A 17,973-nucleotide genomic window follows, 5' to 3' on the forward strand; every position below is an offset into this window, starting at 1 on the left:
GCCCATCTCGGTCTGTGTTTTAAAGGACAGTGCTTTGAATGTCATTTGACAATTTCCTTTTAATTAGAACTAATTTACAGAAAGATGCCCACCAGCTAATCTTTACAGGATAATTAACTTCTATTTTCTTTACTTTTAATTAAAAAGTGGAAAAGATTTAGCTGATCCATAAAGAATTGTTCTTTTGAAATGTTCATCAGACTTCACACTTCTTTTGGCATTGGTAATATTTAGATCCTATCTGTTGCTCACAGTCTCCACTGAGTTATTGCAATGATTCCCCCCCCCCCCTTATCCGAGGTATTAAGAAGTGGAACTATCAATAGTAGAAATGGGGAACCAGAGGAAAATTAGAATTGAATTAATGAAGAATTTATTGCAAAAGGAACCCCCCATCCTTCATAATACTGGAATGAAATTGACATCTTAGATATATCCATTTCATAGAAATTCCTTGATGGGAAACTGTTGTTTTATCTACATTATTTGATACAGTAATCATTTTTCTTTTTCTGAAGGCTCCCTATTAAATTCTTTGAAATGACGCTCCACTGAAAGCTAATTGTTGCAGAGGCAGTTTGAGCGTTTACAATATTGCTATTTAAGCCCCCACAGACCGGCAGGCCACTGAATGTTATGGATATGATGCTTTTCAGGTTAAACAGCGGCATCTTATTAAGCACTTAAGACACAGTGAAGTGCCTGGTGCTGCTACAGGATGAAACCTCACTCGCCCTCATCAGAGCTGGTGGAGAAAAGTATTTTCTTGCCACTGTTAGCACCTTCCAACAGACTTTACTTAGTGGAGATAAAGTGAGCCAATATGAGGTGAGCGTGCAGTAGACAGAGCCCCCACTCGTCTGCAGACGAGCCAATGGCTGAAGATGGATGCCCCCACTTAACCATGATAGCTCCCTGGAGGAGCCTCAGTCAATGGCTTCATTAAAAGTGAACGTTGAAGTGAAAAGCTCGCTTATAAACCAGTAATTAAGACTACACATATTTTACCCGCTTTGTTTCAGCTGTCAAATCCAGTGTTCAGGCACATGGTTAACTTTTATTTTCTTATAAGTAACAGAATGACACTAATAAATCATTCAGCTAGAGGAGAAGCAAGCGTGTAACAGGAAGGACTTGAAGATGCTTAAATACAGCAGACTGGCCATTTTAACAGCATTTTAATCTGGTCACTGCCCCTGCAAAGCAAATATTTCCCTGCAAGAGAGGCATCAGCTAAGGCCATATTAGCTGGAGTACAAGCTTTGTGACTTTTATGGACCAAACATTGTACCATTGTCCACTTGGACATGTGTGTGTGTGAGTGTGTGTTTGTCTAAAAACTCTAGAGAGGCAAGTAGAGGCAGTAGAGTGAAGCAGGACCCAGCTAACTCCACAGAGAAAGTGGTTGGCATCTGCTGAAGCCCTCGGGCACGCTCAGAGGTGCCTCCAGCATTTTAATGGCATAGTCAAATGCCAGCATGTTTTCATGCCATTCCAATTCAAATTCATTGGATAAAGAAGTAAGAGCGTGTTATTCCCCTTCAACAGTCCAGACAGAAACACTGGGCGCAACAACACAGAACTTAGCAACTCTGCAAACATGCTGAAATCCAACGCTGTGTCTGATTGGAATGAGATACCCGACTAGAATTATGTTAACAGTATTTGTGAAATGTGAACAATAATATTTCTTAGAGAAATAATATTATTCAACATCTGGGTCACAAGCTGTGATGAGGAATATGGAGACAGTGATATTGACAGCAACACTTTTTCCCAGTCGATGGGTGAGTCTCAGTCTACATAAAGCATACTGTACAGTAATGTAAACTTAGTGGGCCATCTAAATGCATGATGTCATCAGACTGCATATAGATGCCTTGTCATCTCTAGCGCTGCAGCCTCACAGTAGAGTGTGTGTGTGTTTGTGTGTGTTTTACAAGGATGTGAATACATTTATTCATCCCCGCCCTCCCTCCTTTTCACCGCAATTTCCAGACGAGCGTTGGTGCTGAGTTTTCAAGCAGTTTGTTGACTGTTGATTGTAAGTGCCCGAATTTAGGAAGGCAGCCATTTCTAATCATGAGAATTACATTGCTTAGCAACCGGAAAATCAAGTTAAACAATACCATCGCTTATTCTTGGTCACAGACTGCAACTCTGAGAACACATCAGTCTCCAATGAAGCTGTTCCACGCTCCTCCCAGCACACACACACACACACACACACACACAAACAGCCATTCACAGACAATATACAAATGGTAATTTACTTCTGACTTGTGTTACAGCATTAGCTCCACATTTAGTTTGATCACAGTGTACAACTTGGAAAAAGACTTTTTTTTGGTAACATTTATGCAGTATGAAAAAAGATTTCTGAAATGAAAAATTCCTTTGAGGGTTCCTGTAGCATATTAAGCTATTAAGAATTGCGTAAATGGTATCTATTTCATTACAGTGATCAAGGATTAAATTAGAGGCTTGAGCCCTGTAACATATACACTAAGTCTCCTCCAAGGCTGAGGGAGCCCTCTGCTTCCCAAAGGTCATTAGAGCTGAGGAGAGAGTATGGCCCCCAGTCACTCCTTGCCTCTCTCCACTTTCTCCTCCATCTCTTTCTCTTCTCTGTCAGCCTTCCCAGCCCTTCGTGCAAGATGAGACAAAATAGTTTTTTCTATTTTCACACCTGCTGTCAGAGAGTCAGAGTGTTTATCCTTTTTTTTTCTTCCTCCAGCTGTGGAGGCAAACATATGAATGTGTGTCTAAGCCTACCTGGCTCACAGCGTACAGCTACTTGCAACTTGAGACAAAGTCTATATTTCCTCCCTCGCAGAAGTTTGAAGAGTCCTGCGGACTATGTGTGTGTTCACCTGGAAGTAAGAGAAGGCCCAGTATCAGTGTTGGCACAAAGGGCCAGTCGCAGGGAGCGGAGTTGGCAGAGGTTGAGCAGTGTGGCCCTGTTGGATTTTAGGGCTGCATTATGCATTCATGTTTAGTCTCAGGTGCTACGTTTTATCCCCAGGCCAGCTTGGACACATTTTCAATGGACCCTTTGGATGAAAAACTGTATAGGTGGGAGCAAAAATGATTTCCATGCTTATAGAGATCTGCCGCTTTGTTCTGTCAGATTCAATTACCTCACCTCTAATTAGGGAGCTATAGAGGAGGCTGGGTTTGTGATCCACACATCACACTGTGGAGCCTGCTGATAATGTGAGGTATCGCTATCGCAGCCCGGCCACAAGCTCCCCATATTGCGGACGGCTGAAAAAGCATGCCATGAAATTACCAGTCACTCATACAGTTTTGCACATACACATATATTTGTTCAGAGCTCTTCTTTTTTTAAGTGCGAGTTTCCGAGGCAAGGTTGGCACATCTGTGCTTTTTTTTCCTTCTATTTTCTGTTTTAGTCCACTGAGGCACAAACTCGTGTACAGAGTATTTTCCTGAAAGATATGCTCATTCCACCACCTCTGTCCGTACTCCTCTCTTCCCTGCTCCCCTTTCTCTGTGACTCATTAATCCTCTGTCCATCATATGGTCTCAGAGTATCACCCCATTTTATAGACTCAGTGGGGGCATTACCATATCCCTCTCCGGAGCTCCACTCCGCATGGCCGATCCCTATCAGACAGAGGCCATGCCATGAACAAAAGAGCTACTGTGATCAAGCCTGCATTCAGCTACCAATGTCTCTATTAGCATTGGCTGCTCCTGCCTGCTGCTCCTGCTGCATGACTGTTTGAACAAGGCTGAGATTTCTCTCTCCAGTCAGCAGAGGAAGAGTCTGATGAATGCGGATGATACACTTCAGGGAGGAGGGTGTGGATGACAGGGGTTGGGGGGCGGGGGGATACCTGGACAGTGACCCTGATTGAGAGGAAGTTCAGACAGGGTGCAGTTTCCTAAAACATCCTCTTAAAATTGAGCAGATATGAGTCTTTGTGCTTTGGTGATTTTAGCAAACCAAGCCTTTCTGTAGAAAGTGAAGCTCCTGAATTAGCACCTGAAAGTCTGACCAGAACAGCTGTCAGATATAAGGATAGAGATGATTATTGTAGGACTGCAACTAACACCTTATCCTCTTTGTTCATCCAATAATTTTTTTCTTAAAATGAAAAGTTTCGTCAGACTCATCACATGGCCTCTCAAGTTGTTTAATCTGAAGGACTTTTAGAGACCTGAAATGGTAATCTGGAATTTACAAAATGTGTTTTCAACATAAAAACCAACAGAAACACATTATTTGTTCATTATTTATGCATTTGTTTATTTATTATGCATCATTTTTTCTTATACCCATATAATTGTTTAATTATTTATTTGGGATCCCTTGGGGTTCCAAGTTGAGAACCACCCAATTAGTGAAATGCAAAATAAGCACAGAAAAAAGACCATCATACGTTCTGAGACCAAGGTAGCATCTCCAAATTTTGTGTTTTGTCTGACCAAATGTCCAAAAACTTTTGAGAGGCTGAAATCATTGAATGTTTGGCATTTCTGCTGTATAAATTGCATTATTTTGATCAACTAATTATCATCGTTGATTAATTTTTAGTATTTTGTTTTTGAGTGGTACTGAAAATCACTGATTTGTTCAGAAATGGGGTTTTCTGAATGTAACCGATGGATGTTTTGAAGGCTTAGATATGTATTTCGAACTTCAAAAGAGCCACCATTTAGTGCTGACTTGGCTATTCTTTTGTAAACAGTGTAATAGTGTAAGACACCCACAAAGCAAGGTATCTAGAAAGTGAAAGACACCACATAGATTTCCATAATATTTCCAAGTAAACTTCCAAAACAGTGTTTCTTCTGAAGCTCACCTCTCATGTAAAACCCTTTGCTTATTACTGATTTTTTTGGTGTCTGTTGTTGTAATGAGCGCACGATTTTTAAAGGAAAGAAAGGGGAGCAGGGCTTCCACTGTGTCATTGGCCATCTGAACTCCAGAGGAGGCTTGATAAGAGGGTGAAGCAGCAGACATTCTCTGGCCCAATTCGTCAGCAGACCCTATAGAAATGCACCAACAAGCGTAGGTCACACAGTGAATGTGACAGGATTTTAAACAGTACACAACTAAATATAGCAGGAACGCCACTATCAGAAAATGAGTTAGGAGTGTGGTGCTAGTCGTTTAGAAAGTCATTATTCTTATCATTGCTGTCTCTGAAATAATTTCAGGTCTCTCCATGCAATGAATACTGTATAATAAACTAAACATGTGAGAATGCACACAAACTTTGGTAATCTACGCAGTCCCCAAGAAGTAGCCATCAGACCCCCTCTAATGTTTCTGACTGGGTGGAGTATTTCATTTTTCCATATTCAGTAAGGCCTCCAATATCTCTATCAGGTTGAAAATGCTCCATTTAGTTACTATCTGTTAGACTGGGGAAGTGAGATGCCCTTATTCTGAGTCTATTAAACCTCAATTCTATCTCATCTTATCTACCTAATCTTTGTGTCTTATTGGCCATGAAGTTTATCTTTAATCTCCCTTTACCCTTATTATCGCACAACACTGTAGGTCTATTTTCTGTGGTGCAATAGTGCTGCTGTATTTGCCGGCAACAGAGGAAGAATCGTTTAGTTGTACACACAGTTCTTATTCAGCTGTGTAATGGAATGTGTACACGGTGTGTGTATAGAAATGTATTTCCCCTCTTTCTTTCACACTGTCTTCAATTGCCTTGGCAGGAGCCTTTAACGCCAGTCATACAATCTCCCCTTGATACTGTGATATTTATCTCTCAGTATCATCTTAAGCGATGGTAGACTCATCGAGTCACTTCACGCCTCACTTCACTCCTCAGCGAATCAGCAGAAGGCATCAGATAAGATCATAAAACTGTATCCTAATTTAAAAGCAGCACTCTGCCTCCACAGTGTCTATTAGAGATCTGTGCGCTAATTCTTTTCATGTCCGGGGCTCCTGCAGATGTAGGCTTCTACAAAGGAGTAATTTATAAGACTAATGAAAAGAGCAAGCAGTTTGTGGACATCAGGGGGGTCTTTTATGAGGCTCAGTGCAGGAAGAAAGAGAAACAGGAGAGGCACACCAGCCCCACTTTCTGAATTGAAATTATTGCTTTATTAAAGCTGAGGGGCTCACTCCCACTACAATAGAACAAACACATTGAAAGGTGTCGAGAGGATATCAGCGCACTCTGTTTGAGCTCCAGGATGATGCACAAGAGGCTGCAACATAGCTCATGTGTGACAGGCAGAAACGGAGACAGCATCCACATCTAGCAGCACTTCAGATATGATTATTCAGTTTAAACACAGCTCAAGATGGAGATTTCTTTTATAAAAATGACACGGTTTCTTGCATGGAGTGTATTATTTCAAACATAAACTAACCTTAAACTTGAAGTACTCCATCACTTCTTTGCTATGGTAATTCACGCGCAGACACTGGAGACATGTTTTGGTAGGAAGGAGAGGTGTGCACATTATCTTAATAACATTCAAATGCCAGGTGAGATGTTTTTTTGGAGCTAATACAATTCAGGTGGCTGTACAGTAATTCCATCAACGCGCCTGATTGAAGCAAAATGGTAATATGCAAATACCAAAAGAGATGTACAGCTACAAGCAAAACTCTGAAATCATTTAGATTTAAAGAAATAATATTGCACAGAGGGGGGAAAACATTAATCACACGGAAAAGTGTCTCCTTTAAGATTGCACTGGTGTATTACCCGGAGGCATGGAATGTAAATGGAAAATCAACATTGTACCCTGTGATAAGGCTAACAAATTAATAAAAGTATTTTCTTTCCTCCTCCCATGCTGATGCCTGTATGAAAAGTCTGGAATGGAACTTTTTTTTTTCTCTTCCCTCTGCCTGGGTGAGGTTTTGTTTTGCAGGTAGCGGGATTAAAATCAACGCTCACCTTGGCTGCATGTCAGCTTGTTTTCCAGGTGGCACAGTCTCAAAAGCTACATTGAAAAGACCTTCAAGAATTATTATAGTAAAATAATCATCTTTATTAACATGGCCTTATCTTTGACTACACTGAATGTCTGAACATAGAGAGCATATACTGTAGAGAGTTACATCTGTCGTCACATTTGTCGTATCTCGGCAAAAGAAATAAGGTTTTTTTTTTTTGAGAGCCTGAAGGATGTGATGAAACTGCTGAACATCTCTCTTGTGTGTGTGTGTGTGTGTGTGTGTGTCTGTGTGTTCCCTCAGGTCCTCTGGAGGATGGCCTGGAGGAAGAGGAGGAGGAGTGCGTCTCCGAGGAGAACGAGCTCTTGGCCAAAGACGAGTTCTCGGTGGAGGAGAACTTCTCCACCGAGTTTGAGACTGAGAACATGAGCTGTGAAGACATGGAGTACTTCTGCAACAAAGGTGAGAATCGTTTACTTATTCGAAACCAAAACTCCAGAAGCCGTTCTTCACAAGCAGTGTGCAGTGCTCTTGTTAATAACTAATCTGAGGCAATATGTTTAAGCCACCCTTATGCCAAGCATAAAAAATAAGTTAAACTCCTGCCAATGGCGTCTAATAAAATTCCTCAACATGTTCAAATCAAACCTGGCAGAACTTGTATCTGTATGAGAATTTCTCCCCGCATTAGTGCCTAGAAATGAAACTATCCATTTTGATATTTGATCCCAAGAGCAGTGGTTTGATCTGAGAAAGATATGGCACCGGCCACACTGGCTCTCCCTCTGTGATAGCACTGTGAAGGTGTGCTATGGTACACCAATGCACTGGAGAGCGTAGCACTTCCCTTTGAGCCGGCGCTAAAGCTCTGTGAACACTCAGCAGCACCTGCTACTGCTCGGAGGTCCAGCACTAAAAAGCGCCTTAGCATCGCCAAATGCGCCCGAGTCCTCTTTGAACTCCAATTCAATTAGATTGCTTCTTTGTATGTTTGTTTCATTTCGGTCACACCTTGCCATCACAGGAGCTAATTTGTGGTCTGCTCCAGGTTACAGTGTGAAGATGACAGACTTGTCCCGCCTCCCTCCCCCCTTGCTACCCCCCGGTTGCGTGGGTTTCACTACCCCAGGTGTCCCCACTCTTACTGGCGCACGGATGCCATAAATTTGACTTTTTAATGAAGAACCAATGCTTTGAATGTCTGCTCTTCCTTCTCCTTTCAAAGGAAAAAATTTGTTTAGAATTATTTCTTCACACTTCTAAACTGATGTGCCTCGTGGGATTACATTATTGAAGAAAAATAAATCTTTCATGTTTCAGGTAGGCTATGCCCCAGTAATCGTATCAATAATGTTTTCCTTTTGTTCTCCGGGAAAAGTTGAACAGCACCAATTGTTTGGAAATTGCAATTAACCAGCGACGCCTCGTTTGCTTTACCCTTTGTCTCCTTAATAATGTCTCCTTACACATACTTCAAAGTAGAATGTATGGTCTTGTAATAACACAGTAGCTAGGAAATAGATGGTGCAGTACATATTGGCTGCTGCAGCCAGAAAAAAAAAGTACAACTTCTGAAAATCTTCAAAGAACCTGGTCGGAGCTGTTTGATATTTCCATTGTTTTGGATAAAACCGTGTGAGGAACTGGGCCTCAGATCTCCTTTCCATGTTTATGAATAAAGTCAACACTAAATAGTAATCCCAAATGTCAAACACTACTTTTGGGGGACGCTGGTAATCTGGTCCTTGTCATACACAGGCCTTACGAGTCAGATTTCTTTTTTATTACTTTGCTATCTAAGCTTACAGTAGCTAATTCTCCCATTGCTTCCTAAGACCCAAATGATGTACTATCCAAATTTTCTTTTTTCCTTATGGCAAGTTGTGTGCAATCATCAGGTGTAGCCATTCCCCCCATGATCCCTTCCTCAATTAGATCTATTTAAAACTAATGTCAGCGTGGCTTAAATTTACCCCACTTGTGTGAAACTGCCGTGAATTAAACAGGACGCAATCCTGGCGGCATTAAATGGTTTAAGTGTGTTATTCCTCGACTATAGGAGGAAAAAGAGAGCCCCCTTGATTAACTAAACCCTCTCAAATGTGATGGCGTGCTGTAATTAGCCCTGTGCGGACTTGAACGTGGGTTTTAAAGCAGCCACTCATCCCATGGCCTTTATCTTCTGCTGCTTCCCGGAGAATAAGGTCTCCCGTGTAAGGTTCCTCCACTGAGCAGTGACTCTCTGGTCTTAGCTTAGCCTTGTATCTGTGTAGTCACTCTCTGAAATGGGCTTGTCAGGGGGACCTAAAACCTCCATTAAAAGTTTCAGTCTATAATAGGTATTAAAAAGCTGTAGGAACACAAAGAGGAGTACCAATTTTCATTAACATATGAAGCACTTATTAACTTTGATCAGAGTGCGGTGAAGTAGCAAAGCCGCTTAAAGGCGCAAAGGTCAAGAAGTTGAATGCCACCAAAGACTCAGTCATTTGCCTTACCCTTGCAGAAAAGGGACTCCCCAGATAAGTGCATAGAGCACCTTGACGTCCCATCTTGGTCTGAGGCTTGGGAACCTCTAAATTGGGTGATAGTTGACTCCATAACCTGTTTACTTAATGGTGTCATGACTCACGGTGGTTTTTGGTGCTTTCATGGACGTGGTTTATAAGATGCTGGTGGTATCACATACAGGGGCCTGTTAGCTTTGCCTTTTGCAACATAAATATGAAGTCTCATGCTAAACTGTGAGTATACTGCATTTTTCACACATATCCCAATACATTTTCCTCCAAAGCCCCTGCTGTATTATCTATATCTGTTCCTAACCTTTTAGGCTTGTGACCCTCAACACAAGCTCTTATCAGCTTGCTACCCTCATCACTAGTTGCATATGTTGTGACCAGTTCAACATCAAGAGTGATTCTTTTCCTTGTTCTGTATGAAACATTTTTTGAGGCCGACAAGGTAAAATTCCAGTAATCCATAAGAAAACTATTGTGGAGCAGAACAATGTTTTCCCTGTTTGTTAGCCATGTTGCGACCCATCAGCAGTGGAAAGTAATCCAAATACTCTTCTATTTTGAGGTCACTGTTCTTAAGTATTTCAATTTTATGGTACTTTTAACTTCAGGGGGGAATAATGTACTATTTACTACAATTATTTACAGTTTAGTTGTTAATTTGCAGGTTCAAATTTTAGATACAACATGATCAACAAATAATATATGGTTCTTTTTTTATTAGATTAAACTAACTGTTACTTTAACTAGTAGTTAAAATTAGCACTATCTAGACCAACTAAAACATGAAAATGCTGCTTTCATGTCAATGCATTGATGTTTGAACAAATAATAATTTTATATATACAAGAATAGAACACTTTGAAACGGTGAATTCTTAATAATGTGTGCTTTGACTTTAAGTACATTTTGATAATAATACTTTAATGATACTTTGAAGATGAGTACAATTTTGAATGAAAGACTAAAGTAAAGCATCTGACTCCTTCCACCACTTGCTATGCGACCATTTAGGGGGTCTCAACCCCAGGGTTGACAACTCATCAATCATCAATCATTAATCAATAATAAAGGAAATTTGTGGGTCTAAAATATAACAGTTATAGTTATATTAATGAATAAAGAGTCCCTAGTCACTGGCACTCAACATGTTCCAAATGTTACTGAAACGACATGCATGGGTGTGAAATGAAGCAGCTTGGTAGAGTATAGAGCCCCAGAGAGAAGGAAGAGTGTTTTAATATACATGAAATTAGAGGGGGTCTTCCTAGCTATCGAGAGCTCTGTAAGAAAAAAGCCACATATCTAAAGAAATAACCTTGGCTTTGCCTGCGATTTAAACAGAATCTTTCCTCAAACAACTTCTCCTGCTCGGTCAATTTCACATTTATGGAGCTCTGCTTGTGAAGAGCCTACAGCTGAACACACTGCCTTCACAGCAAAGATTTATACTCTATTGATACACCTGGCTCTATAATTGTAAGAAAGACACTTCTTTTATATACACTGAGGCATCTTTTTTTTTACTGAAATAGTGAAATTTCACCTTGCTGTTTTACCCCCTCTTTTATTGTTGGCTATCTGTGAAGTTCAGCACAGGGTGTTGCCACAAGCTGTTCCCTTTGTGTGTTCCAAGTGTTGTCTGATGACAAATGACTTCCTTAGTTAGCTCTGACAGTAAATTTACATGTCATTTCATGTGTCTCATTTCCTCAACGTGAAACATTTTTTTTGTGAAGTGATATTACATGTTTTTTTCAGCTCAAACTACCTGCTTCTGATCCTGTAAGTGTTTATGTGTCAGGACACATCAAGCGCAACTAAATATGAACATTTTGCACTCTTCTGCACCATTCTCTTCAAATTACAAAAATTATAATGTAGGCAGAAACATTTTATCAGAGTGGAAATGAGGAGCGAAAGCTCACAACTGCATACACAGGACTTAACATAGCAAATAACAAACCCACCTTGACCCTTCAAATAACCTCTTAGTGAGTAATTTGACTTGCAGTGGTCAGAGACGTACAGTAACAAACAGAAAGTGGCAGAATTAATTATGCCACTCTTTGTGTAACACAGAAGTAATCAGAATCTCCAGTAACACAGGAGGAAGATCTCCTTGGTGCTTTCGCCACAGCTGCCAGTGCCCAGAATGGTAAATGTGGAATTTTAATGCACAGTTGATGCTGGAGAATATGGAGAAATGCTAATTTGTGGTGCGATAAGATGAATCGAGTCATCCCTTTAGCCCCATTTGACTCAGTGGAGGAAATTAATCATTAATGTTTGTTAAGTATGACAATCTAACTGGGCCAGATCTACATGCTCAGAGACTGAGGCAGAGCGAGATAAAGACCCAGGCTGCAGACAGGGAGGAAAACTGCCAGATTCTGTAATGATGGGAATTTATTGGCATTTAAAGAGACAGTGGCAAGGCATTTCACTAATAGCCTCCCTCCATTGGAGTGCTCTGCCTGCCACAAATTGCATGCAATTCAAACCTATTTTTCAGATAGCCGAGAAGTCTTACAGCTATGCTTGACTTTGGTGAAAGAGGTTGCTTCCTGGAATTGACTTTATCTGTTGCAGCATAATCTGCATCAACAACCAAATATGCAATATCAACTGACTAGCACTTCCAGTGCTGGGGGGATAGCGGGCACATCCTCTAATATTACATTCTGAACATCATTGCCAATACTAGCTAGATTGTGATGGGTTTAGAAAAGTGGCACTGGGTTAAAGTCATCGAGCCAAGAATTCACTAACATATAGAACTCTGCAATCCCATATGAAGACTTAAAAATACTTATACTCCATTTTGCAGAAATTGCGACCTGTCTCTAGACTCAGTGGTCAGGATTAGAGCGCTCTGAGCTTCTTAAAGTCGCACACGAGAGATTGACATTTTCAAGGGCTTCCTTGGCAGAGACAATGCTAAAAGGGAGAGAAAAAGCCAATATGACTTTGTTGCTACCTTGCTCCAGGAATTGTGTGTGTAAATCGCCTATAAGCTTATTGACCTGAATGCATAGCACGCTGCGAGTGACTGTGATTTGGCTAGAGAGCTGTCCTTTGATAGAGCAGCGATAGGGCTGATTTTAACAGCTCACTGGCTCCTCTTGCATGCCCGCCAACCCTGCACTCAGCAGGCCACCTCGCTTCCCCAGCCCTCCCCGTCCCTTCTGTTCTGTTCAGCCTTCTCTCACTCAAGTATCTCCATTTGATTGTGCAGGGAAAGAAACCTAAGCCAGATGTAAATTATGATCTAGGCGATAATGTAGAGGATGATCATTGACAATCTGTCTCTCTTGATAAGACGGCAGAGGGATTCAATTCAAATGATGAAACATGGCAGATTCTCTATTACTTATTGTGCACCTCTGTAAAATGAAATGGAGCATCTCAATCAATCTATTTCTATATCAAAAAAAGGTCAAAATTCTTTTGTCATTTAAAACCATAAAAATGGCTCTCCATATTCATCTGCATTCGAGGTTTTATCAAACCGTACTGTAAGCAAAGAAGTGCTGCTCCTGCACTTCTTCCTCTGCTACGCTTTTTCCTTGTGACATTTGTGCAGGAAACTTCATCAAAGCCCTGTGACATTGTTCCCTGTGAGGTTGCCTTGGCGATTGTGTTTAAAATGCATTGCAAACTGTGTTAGATAGAAGGCAGAAAATCCTTAATCACTGCTTAATTAAGGAATCATCTTGTAGCTTCATTTCCCGGGCTGTAATTAAACACTTCCAATACGTTTCGTTACAGGGCTTAACATGTTCGCCTGAGATCAAGGTAGTGCCTTTAATGTTATCTCACCAGCTTTTTTTAAACTCCGCTCCATTGGAAGGAACTGTTGATATGCGCCTTTGTTATCCTCGTCATAATACGAGCCTAGTATGCTAAAGAGGTTCTCTGGGCCCAACAATAAATAGTGGGGGAATTTAGTTGAGTGGGCTCCCTGATAATATAGTGGGAGAGGGAATAAGTGGGGGGAGAAATCGCCAGCCCAAGCAGACACTTGCATAAGCAAAACTGGGTCATAATGACCTCATGTACTGTAAGTAGGACATTTCTGTAGACTTCCCTTCAGAATCCCTTTTTTCTTCATATACATCTCCCCTTTTAGTGCGCAGCAGGACGCTGACATCCTTTTGGCAATGTTTGCTACCTTCTTTGAAGTGAGCCATGTCAAAAAAAGCTAAACAAGCATGATATGTGTGCTTGATCTGAAGATTAACCTAACTGAGGACGGACGGCGTTGGAGTGAAGTGGTGTGTGTCCCGTGGCAGTTGTCACTGGAAGTGCGATAACTAACACTCTGAAATGCTTTTTGGAAGCTGTGGGGGGAAATCAGATACAGATGTGGTAAACAACCATATGAAAACAACAAGTACGTATATCCTATCATATCTGGTGCATTTTTTAGTACTTGGTGTATGTGCACCACATGTTAACTATTGTTTTTGTCAACCTAATATATTTTCATTTAAATCTACACATACATTTCTTTTTTTCTTGTTGAGTGTATAAAATGTAGTAATCCATTGTAGTAATCCAGGCCTGTCCTTGACCGTTCACTATTGGGTTTAAAACATCAAAGGGATGAAAACGATATGGTGACAAAAGTGAGAGAAATGTTCCTCCACAAACTATCAACTGCCGCCACATGCCCCGAGCAGGTTTGCTCTTACTTGCCCGAGTTTGAAGAGACACTGTGCAACCACTGTGTCAGCCACATTGGATTTATTCAGAGCACCACACTAGGGGCACCTACTAAGCACTGATTTATGTGCCTATAAACTTTGAGTACAAACTGTGCTTACTTACATGCAAAGATAGATTTTCTTATAGTAAGTGCATCTAAGAGCGCTCGACAAGCCGTTCCCGTCAGTGTTACCGCTGCATACTCAGAGGTGGAGTCTGTTTAATAAGGTCTTTAAGCACTTACACCTTGGAGAGCGATACCCAAATATCCCTTAGCATGGTCTGCGTGAACCCCAAGACTGTAAATCAGCCCTACATCCTATAACACACATTCTAGCCAGCTCCACAATAGATCAAACAGTAATAAATAGCCACCTCTCTCCCGCACATTGCTTTCCTTCCTGTTCCATGGGGCTTCCTCCTGTTCCTGCAAGCACTCATGGGAACTTCTTTTACATGAAAGTATGCAGCTGGACCTGGTGAGCTCACAGCAAATATACATATATACACAAAAATACATTGTCGAGCACAATAAGAGTGGGTGACATGAGTTCAGATGGTGACACATGCAAATATTACAGGAAAGAGTAACATAAAACTAAATGATTTTTTCTGGGATAATATCCAAAGTCCTAAGAATTTACCCTTTCGAAGGGCGGCATAGTCCATAATGCAGTACTTAATTTAATTAGGTGTCTGAGCATTAAAATTGGATTGAGTGCCACTACCTTTGTGTCATTGTGTGTTTTATGGGAATTTTTTCCCACCATGCAGGAGGGGAAGATGGCAACCGAGAAGCAGGAGAGTCGGAGATGGACGGGCAGGGGGAGAAGACCAGGCATACTGCCGTGGGGCCAGATGAATGGGACGGTCCAAGTAAGAAAAGCCTTCATATCACTTTTCTGAGATACTTTCCATCTGAGAAAGTTTGTGTAACTGTACTGCAATGCATGCTACATAGTTTGAGGTAAGGTAAAGATTTTGTCATTGAATAGAACGTATATACTTCTGATTCAAAGTAAGTCCATCTATAGTTTAACAAGTTGCTTTAACTGATTGTGCACCCACTGTTCAGTCAACAGTACCTTCACTTACCAACAATTACTTGTTAAAAAAAACATTTTTATCATTTCCTTTTTTTTTTGAAATAAGCCTATAATGCAGATGCAGATGTAGGAACACATTTTCTATCTTGTTTTGCCCCTTTGCTAAAAGTAACTTCATCAAAGTGATGGATAATACATTGAACAAGATAGTTGTGCAGCAATAGCCTGCACCCACACTGCTGAACACACAAAATATGATTCCTTTTAATACATAAAATGACCTCAAGAATTTATTGCAGGTACATGCATTTGTAAAAAAAAAAAAAAAAAAAGAGAGAGAGAGAAAAGAGGAGAGAGAGGGAAAAAAGTGGATTTGGGCAAGTTGTGCTTGCTAGCTCACAGCCCCCCGGGGTGTGTATTTTATACTGACAGTGAATCAGTGTTATCGCACCTATCAGATAATGCATTTATCATTAAATTTCACATTTGCATTTAAATCTGGGGAAGGAAATGAGCATTGCTGGCTAAAGATAAGAACGCTGGGACGACAGTAATAAACCATCACTGTGATCAGTCAGGAGACAGGGCTGAGGGGGTCAGCTCAGAACTATGGGGGCCATGACAAAAAGAAGGCATCACATGCGGAAAAAGGCCCTTTTTGGAGAGAAAATGCTGAGCTTAAAAATACTGCTTTGAAAAGGAGGGATGGATGTAGCATGACTAGATGTATGACTGACTGTAATTATCCTTCCCCCTTCTACTTAGCCATCAGAATGAGAATTAGAGGCTCAGAAACACACTGCTGGACAGGCAACAGAGAGAGAGGAGGGAGACTTGAGTTTTATTGGAGGAAAGTGTTTGGAAAGTGAGGATGGCTGAACTGCAGAAGAGGTGATCTGAGACACCATGTCCATTTTATGTTTTACTAAACCACAGCCTGAGTGGTTCCAAGTTATCAAGTGACATCCAGTCTGAAGACTTCAACACTGTGTCCTAATCTCTGCTATAAAAGGGCACTTAGCACATGGCTGCATTCCACTTACACATGAACAGAAACATGCTTTTATACATGTACTGTATACGATCAAGCCAGGATTATCAAAGAAAAAACAAAAGTCTACTGTTTCGAATCAACATGTTACCACCAATGCAAAATTCTCAATATCTCTATGACATGCCAACCAATTAGTAAGTGACTTACATTGAGGCAGCCGTGCCCCTCTGTTTTCTCAATGGGCAGCGTAGAGTGGGCAGAAATTAATCTTGGCGCATAATAATGCCATTCACTCCCCCATCATGGCTGCCATGAAAGGTCATTTCCCTTTTTAATTTTTCCCATTGTGCTGGAAAAGTCAGATGGGCATGTTATAATTTGAATAAAGAGGGGAATCAGACAATCAGATAGGAACATTTGAAATGACATGACTTCCTGTTCAAAGCGATTAAAAGCAAATTTATTTAGCTTGAGACTGTCTACCCTTTAATCTCTTTGTAAATGTTCAGATAGTTCAGCATTCAAAAGTTCTTTGTTATTCTTTGGCTTAAGTTTAAGCAGGTGTGATTATGATCACCAACAGATAATTTTTAATCACTGCACGTGGGCATCTGAATAGGATGTGTAATGGCCGTTACATAAAAAGAGAGTGAAGCCTTTTAATGAGGTGGGCTAACTCAGAACATGCCCACCTGCTTTGGTGATTCTATTGAAGCACCTCCATACCGTTTCCCTTTTGCTGAGTAACAACAAAAGCCTTTACAATCTACATCCTTTAATTGAACTTTTTTTTGTCCCTGCATTTCATCTCCACTTTAGTAACTCATGTCAAGTGCTGTCCGCGATTGCCCCGTGTTCTCTGATTGTCTTTCTGTCTGGAACAGCAGAGAACCGCACAGAATGACTCACTATTAATCTGATAGCTGCCTCGCTGTTCAGAGTGCTGGGTCTCTGATGTGGAACACCCAGCGAGTTCCCTTTCTCTCCCCTCGTCTCTACAAGTATGTCCTTAAGCAAATCTGCACACTGATCTTCTGTCTCATGTTCATTTCTCGTCACGGATGTTTCGCAATCAGCCGCTGATTTGGGAGATAGCGTGTCATGCTATTCTATTCATTTTCATGGACTAGCGGTGATAGGAATCTGACTCTGTCATTCTCTTGTTCTCTCTCTCCCTTTGGCTAATTGGGAATGGTGTGTGTTAGCTAGCTAACTCTGCTAATGAACTTATTCTCAGCCTTATCTAAATGCTTGCTCGTGTAAACTACACCCAGTTATGAAAGTCATGAAAATCCAGGGTTCGTTAAGAGCGCTGTAATTGGGATCTCGGCCATTTCCTCTAAAAGTGTTAAGCCTGTAAAATACCATTTGTTTCAGTATGGTATTTAGTCATACATATGTTAATCTACATTTATGAACTTTTATGGACTAATGAATATATGAAGCAGTATTAGTGGTCTACTGGCCTTTAAAGACATTGCATATTTTCCAGTCTGTGTTGTCCACCTCAGCTATGATGAAGTTTGGCTTGTTACACATATAACTGGGAAACACTACACTTCTTGTGAAGCCCTTAACTTGAATTCAGTGTAATGTATTTCTTGGTAGCAGTATTTGCCAGATAGGTATAGAATACAGTACAATACAGCTTTATTATCCACCCAACTGGTAATGTGTCTAGGTCTTTGCAGAACACAACATTATGAAAGGGACACTCCACCGATTTTACACAAGTTCAGTTTACTCATCACAGCCATTCACCTGTTAAGCAGTTGTATAATGTATTTTTTGCCTGTG

At 40.8% G+C, this 17,973-nt stretch overlaps 1 protein-coding gene across 1 annotated transcript in view; it reads left to right on the forward strand.

Moving 5' to 3' along the window:
• The window catches only part of zfpm2a (zinc finger protein, FOG family member 2a), a 115,221-nt gene that overhangs the window by 23,889 nt on the left and 73,359 nt on the right, over positions 1 to 17,973 (forward strand). The window contains exons 2-3 of the mRNA XM_046044909.1: positions 7,211 to 7,369; positions 14,911 to 15,012. Of these exons, the coding sequence (XP_045900865.1) occupies positions 7,211 to 7,369; positions 14,911 to 15,012 (261 nt within the window). The remainder of the gene's footprint in view (positions 1 to 7,210; positions 7,370 to 14,910; positions 15,013 to 17,973) is intronic.

Source organism: Micropterus dolomieu, linkage group LG03 (assembly GCF_021292245.1).
Source record: "Micropterus dolomieu isolate WLL.071019.BEF.003 ecotype Adirondacks linkage group LG03, ASM2129224v1, whole genome shotgun sequence".
Taxonomy (NCBI): Eukaryota; Metazoa; Chordata; class Actinopteri; order Centrarchiformes; family Centrarchidae; genus Micropterus; species Micropterus dolomieu.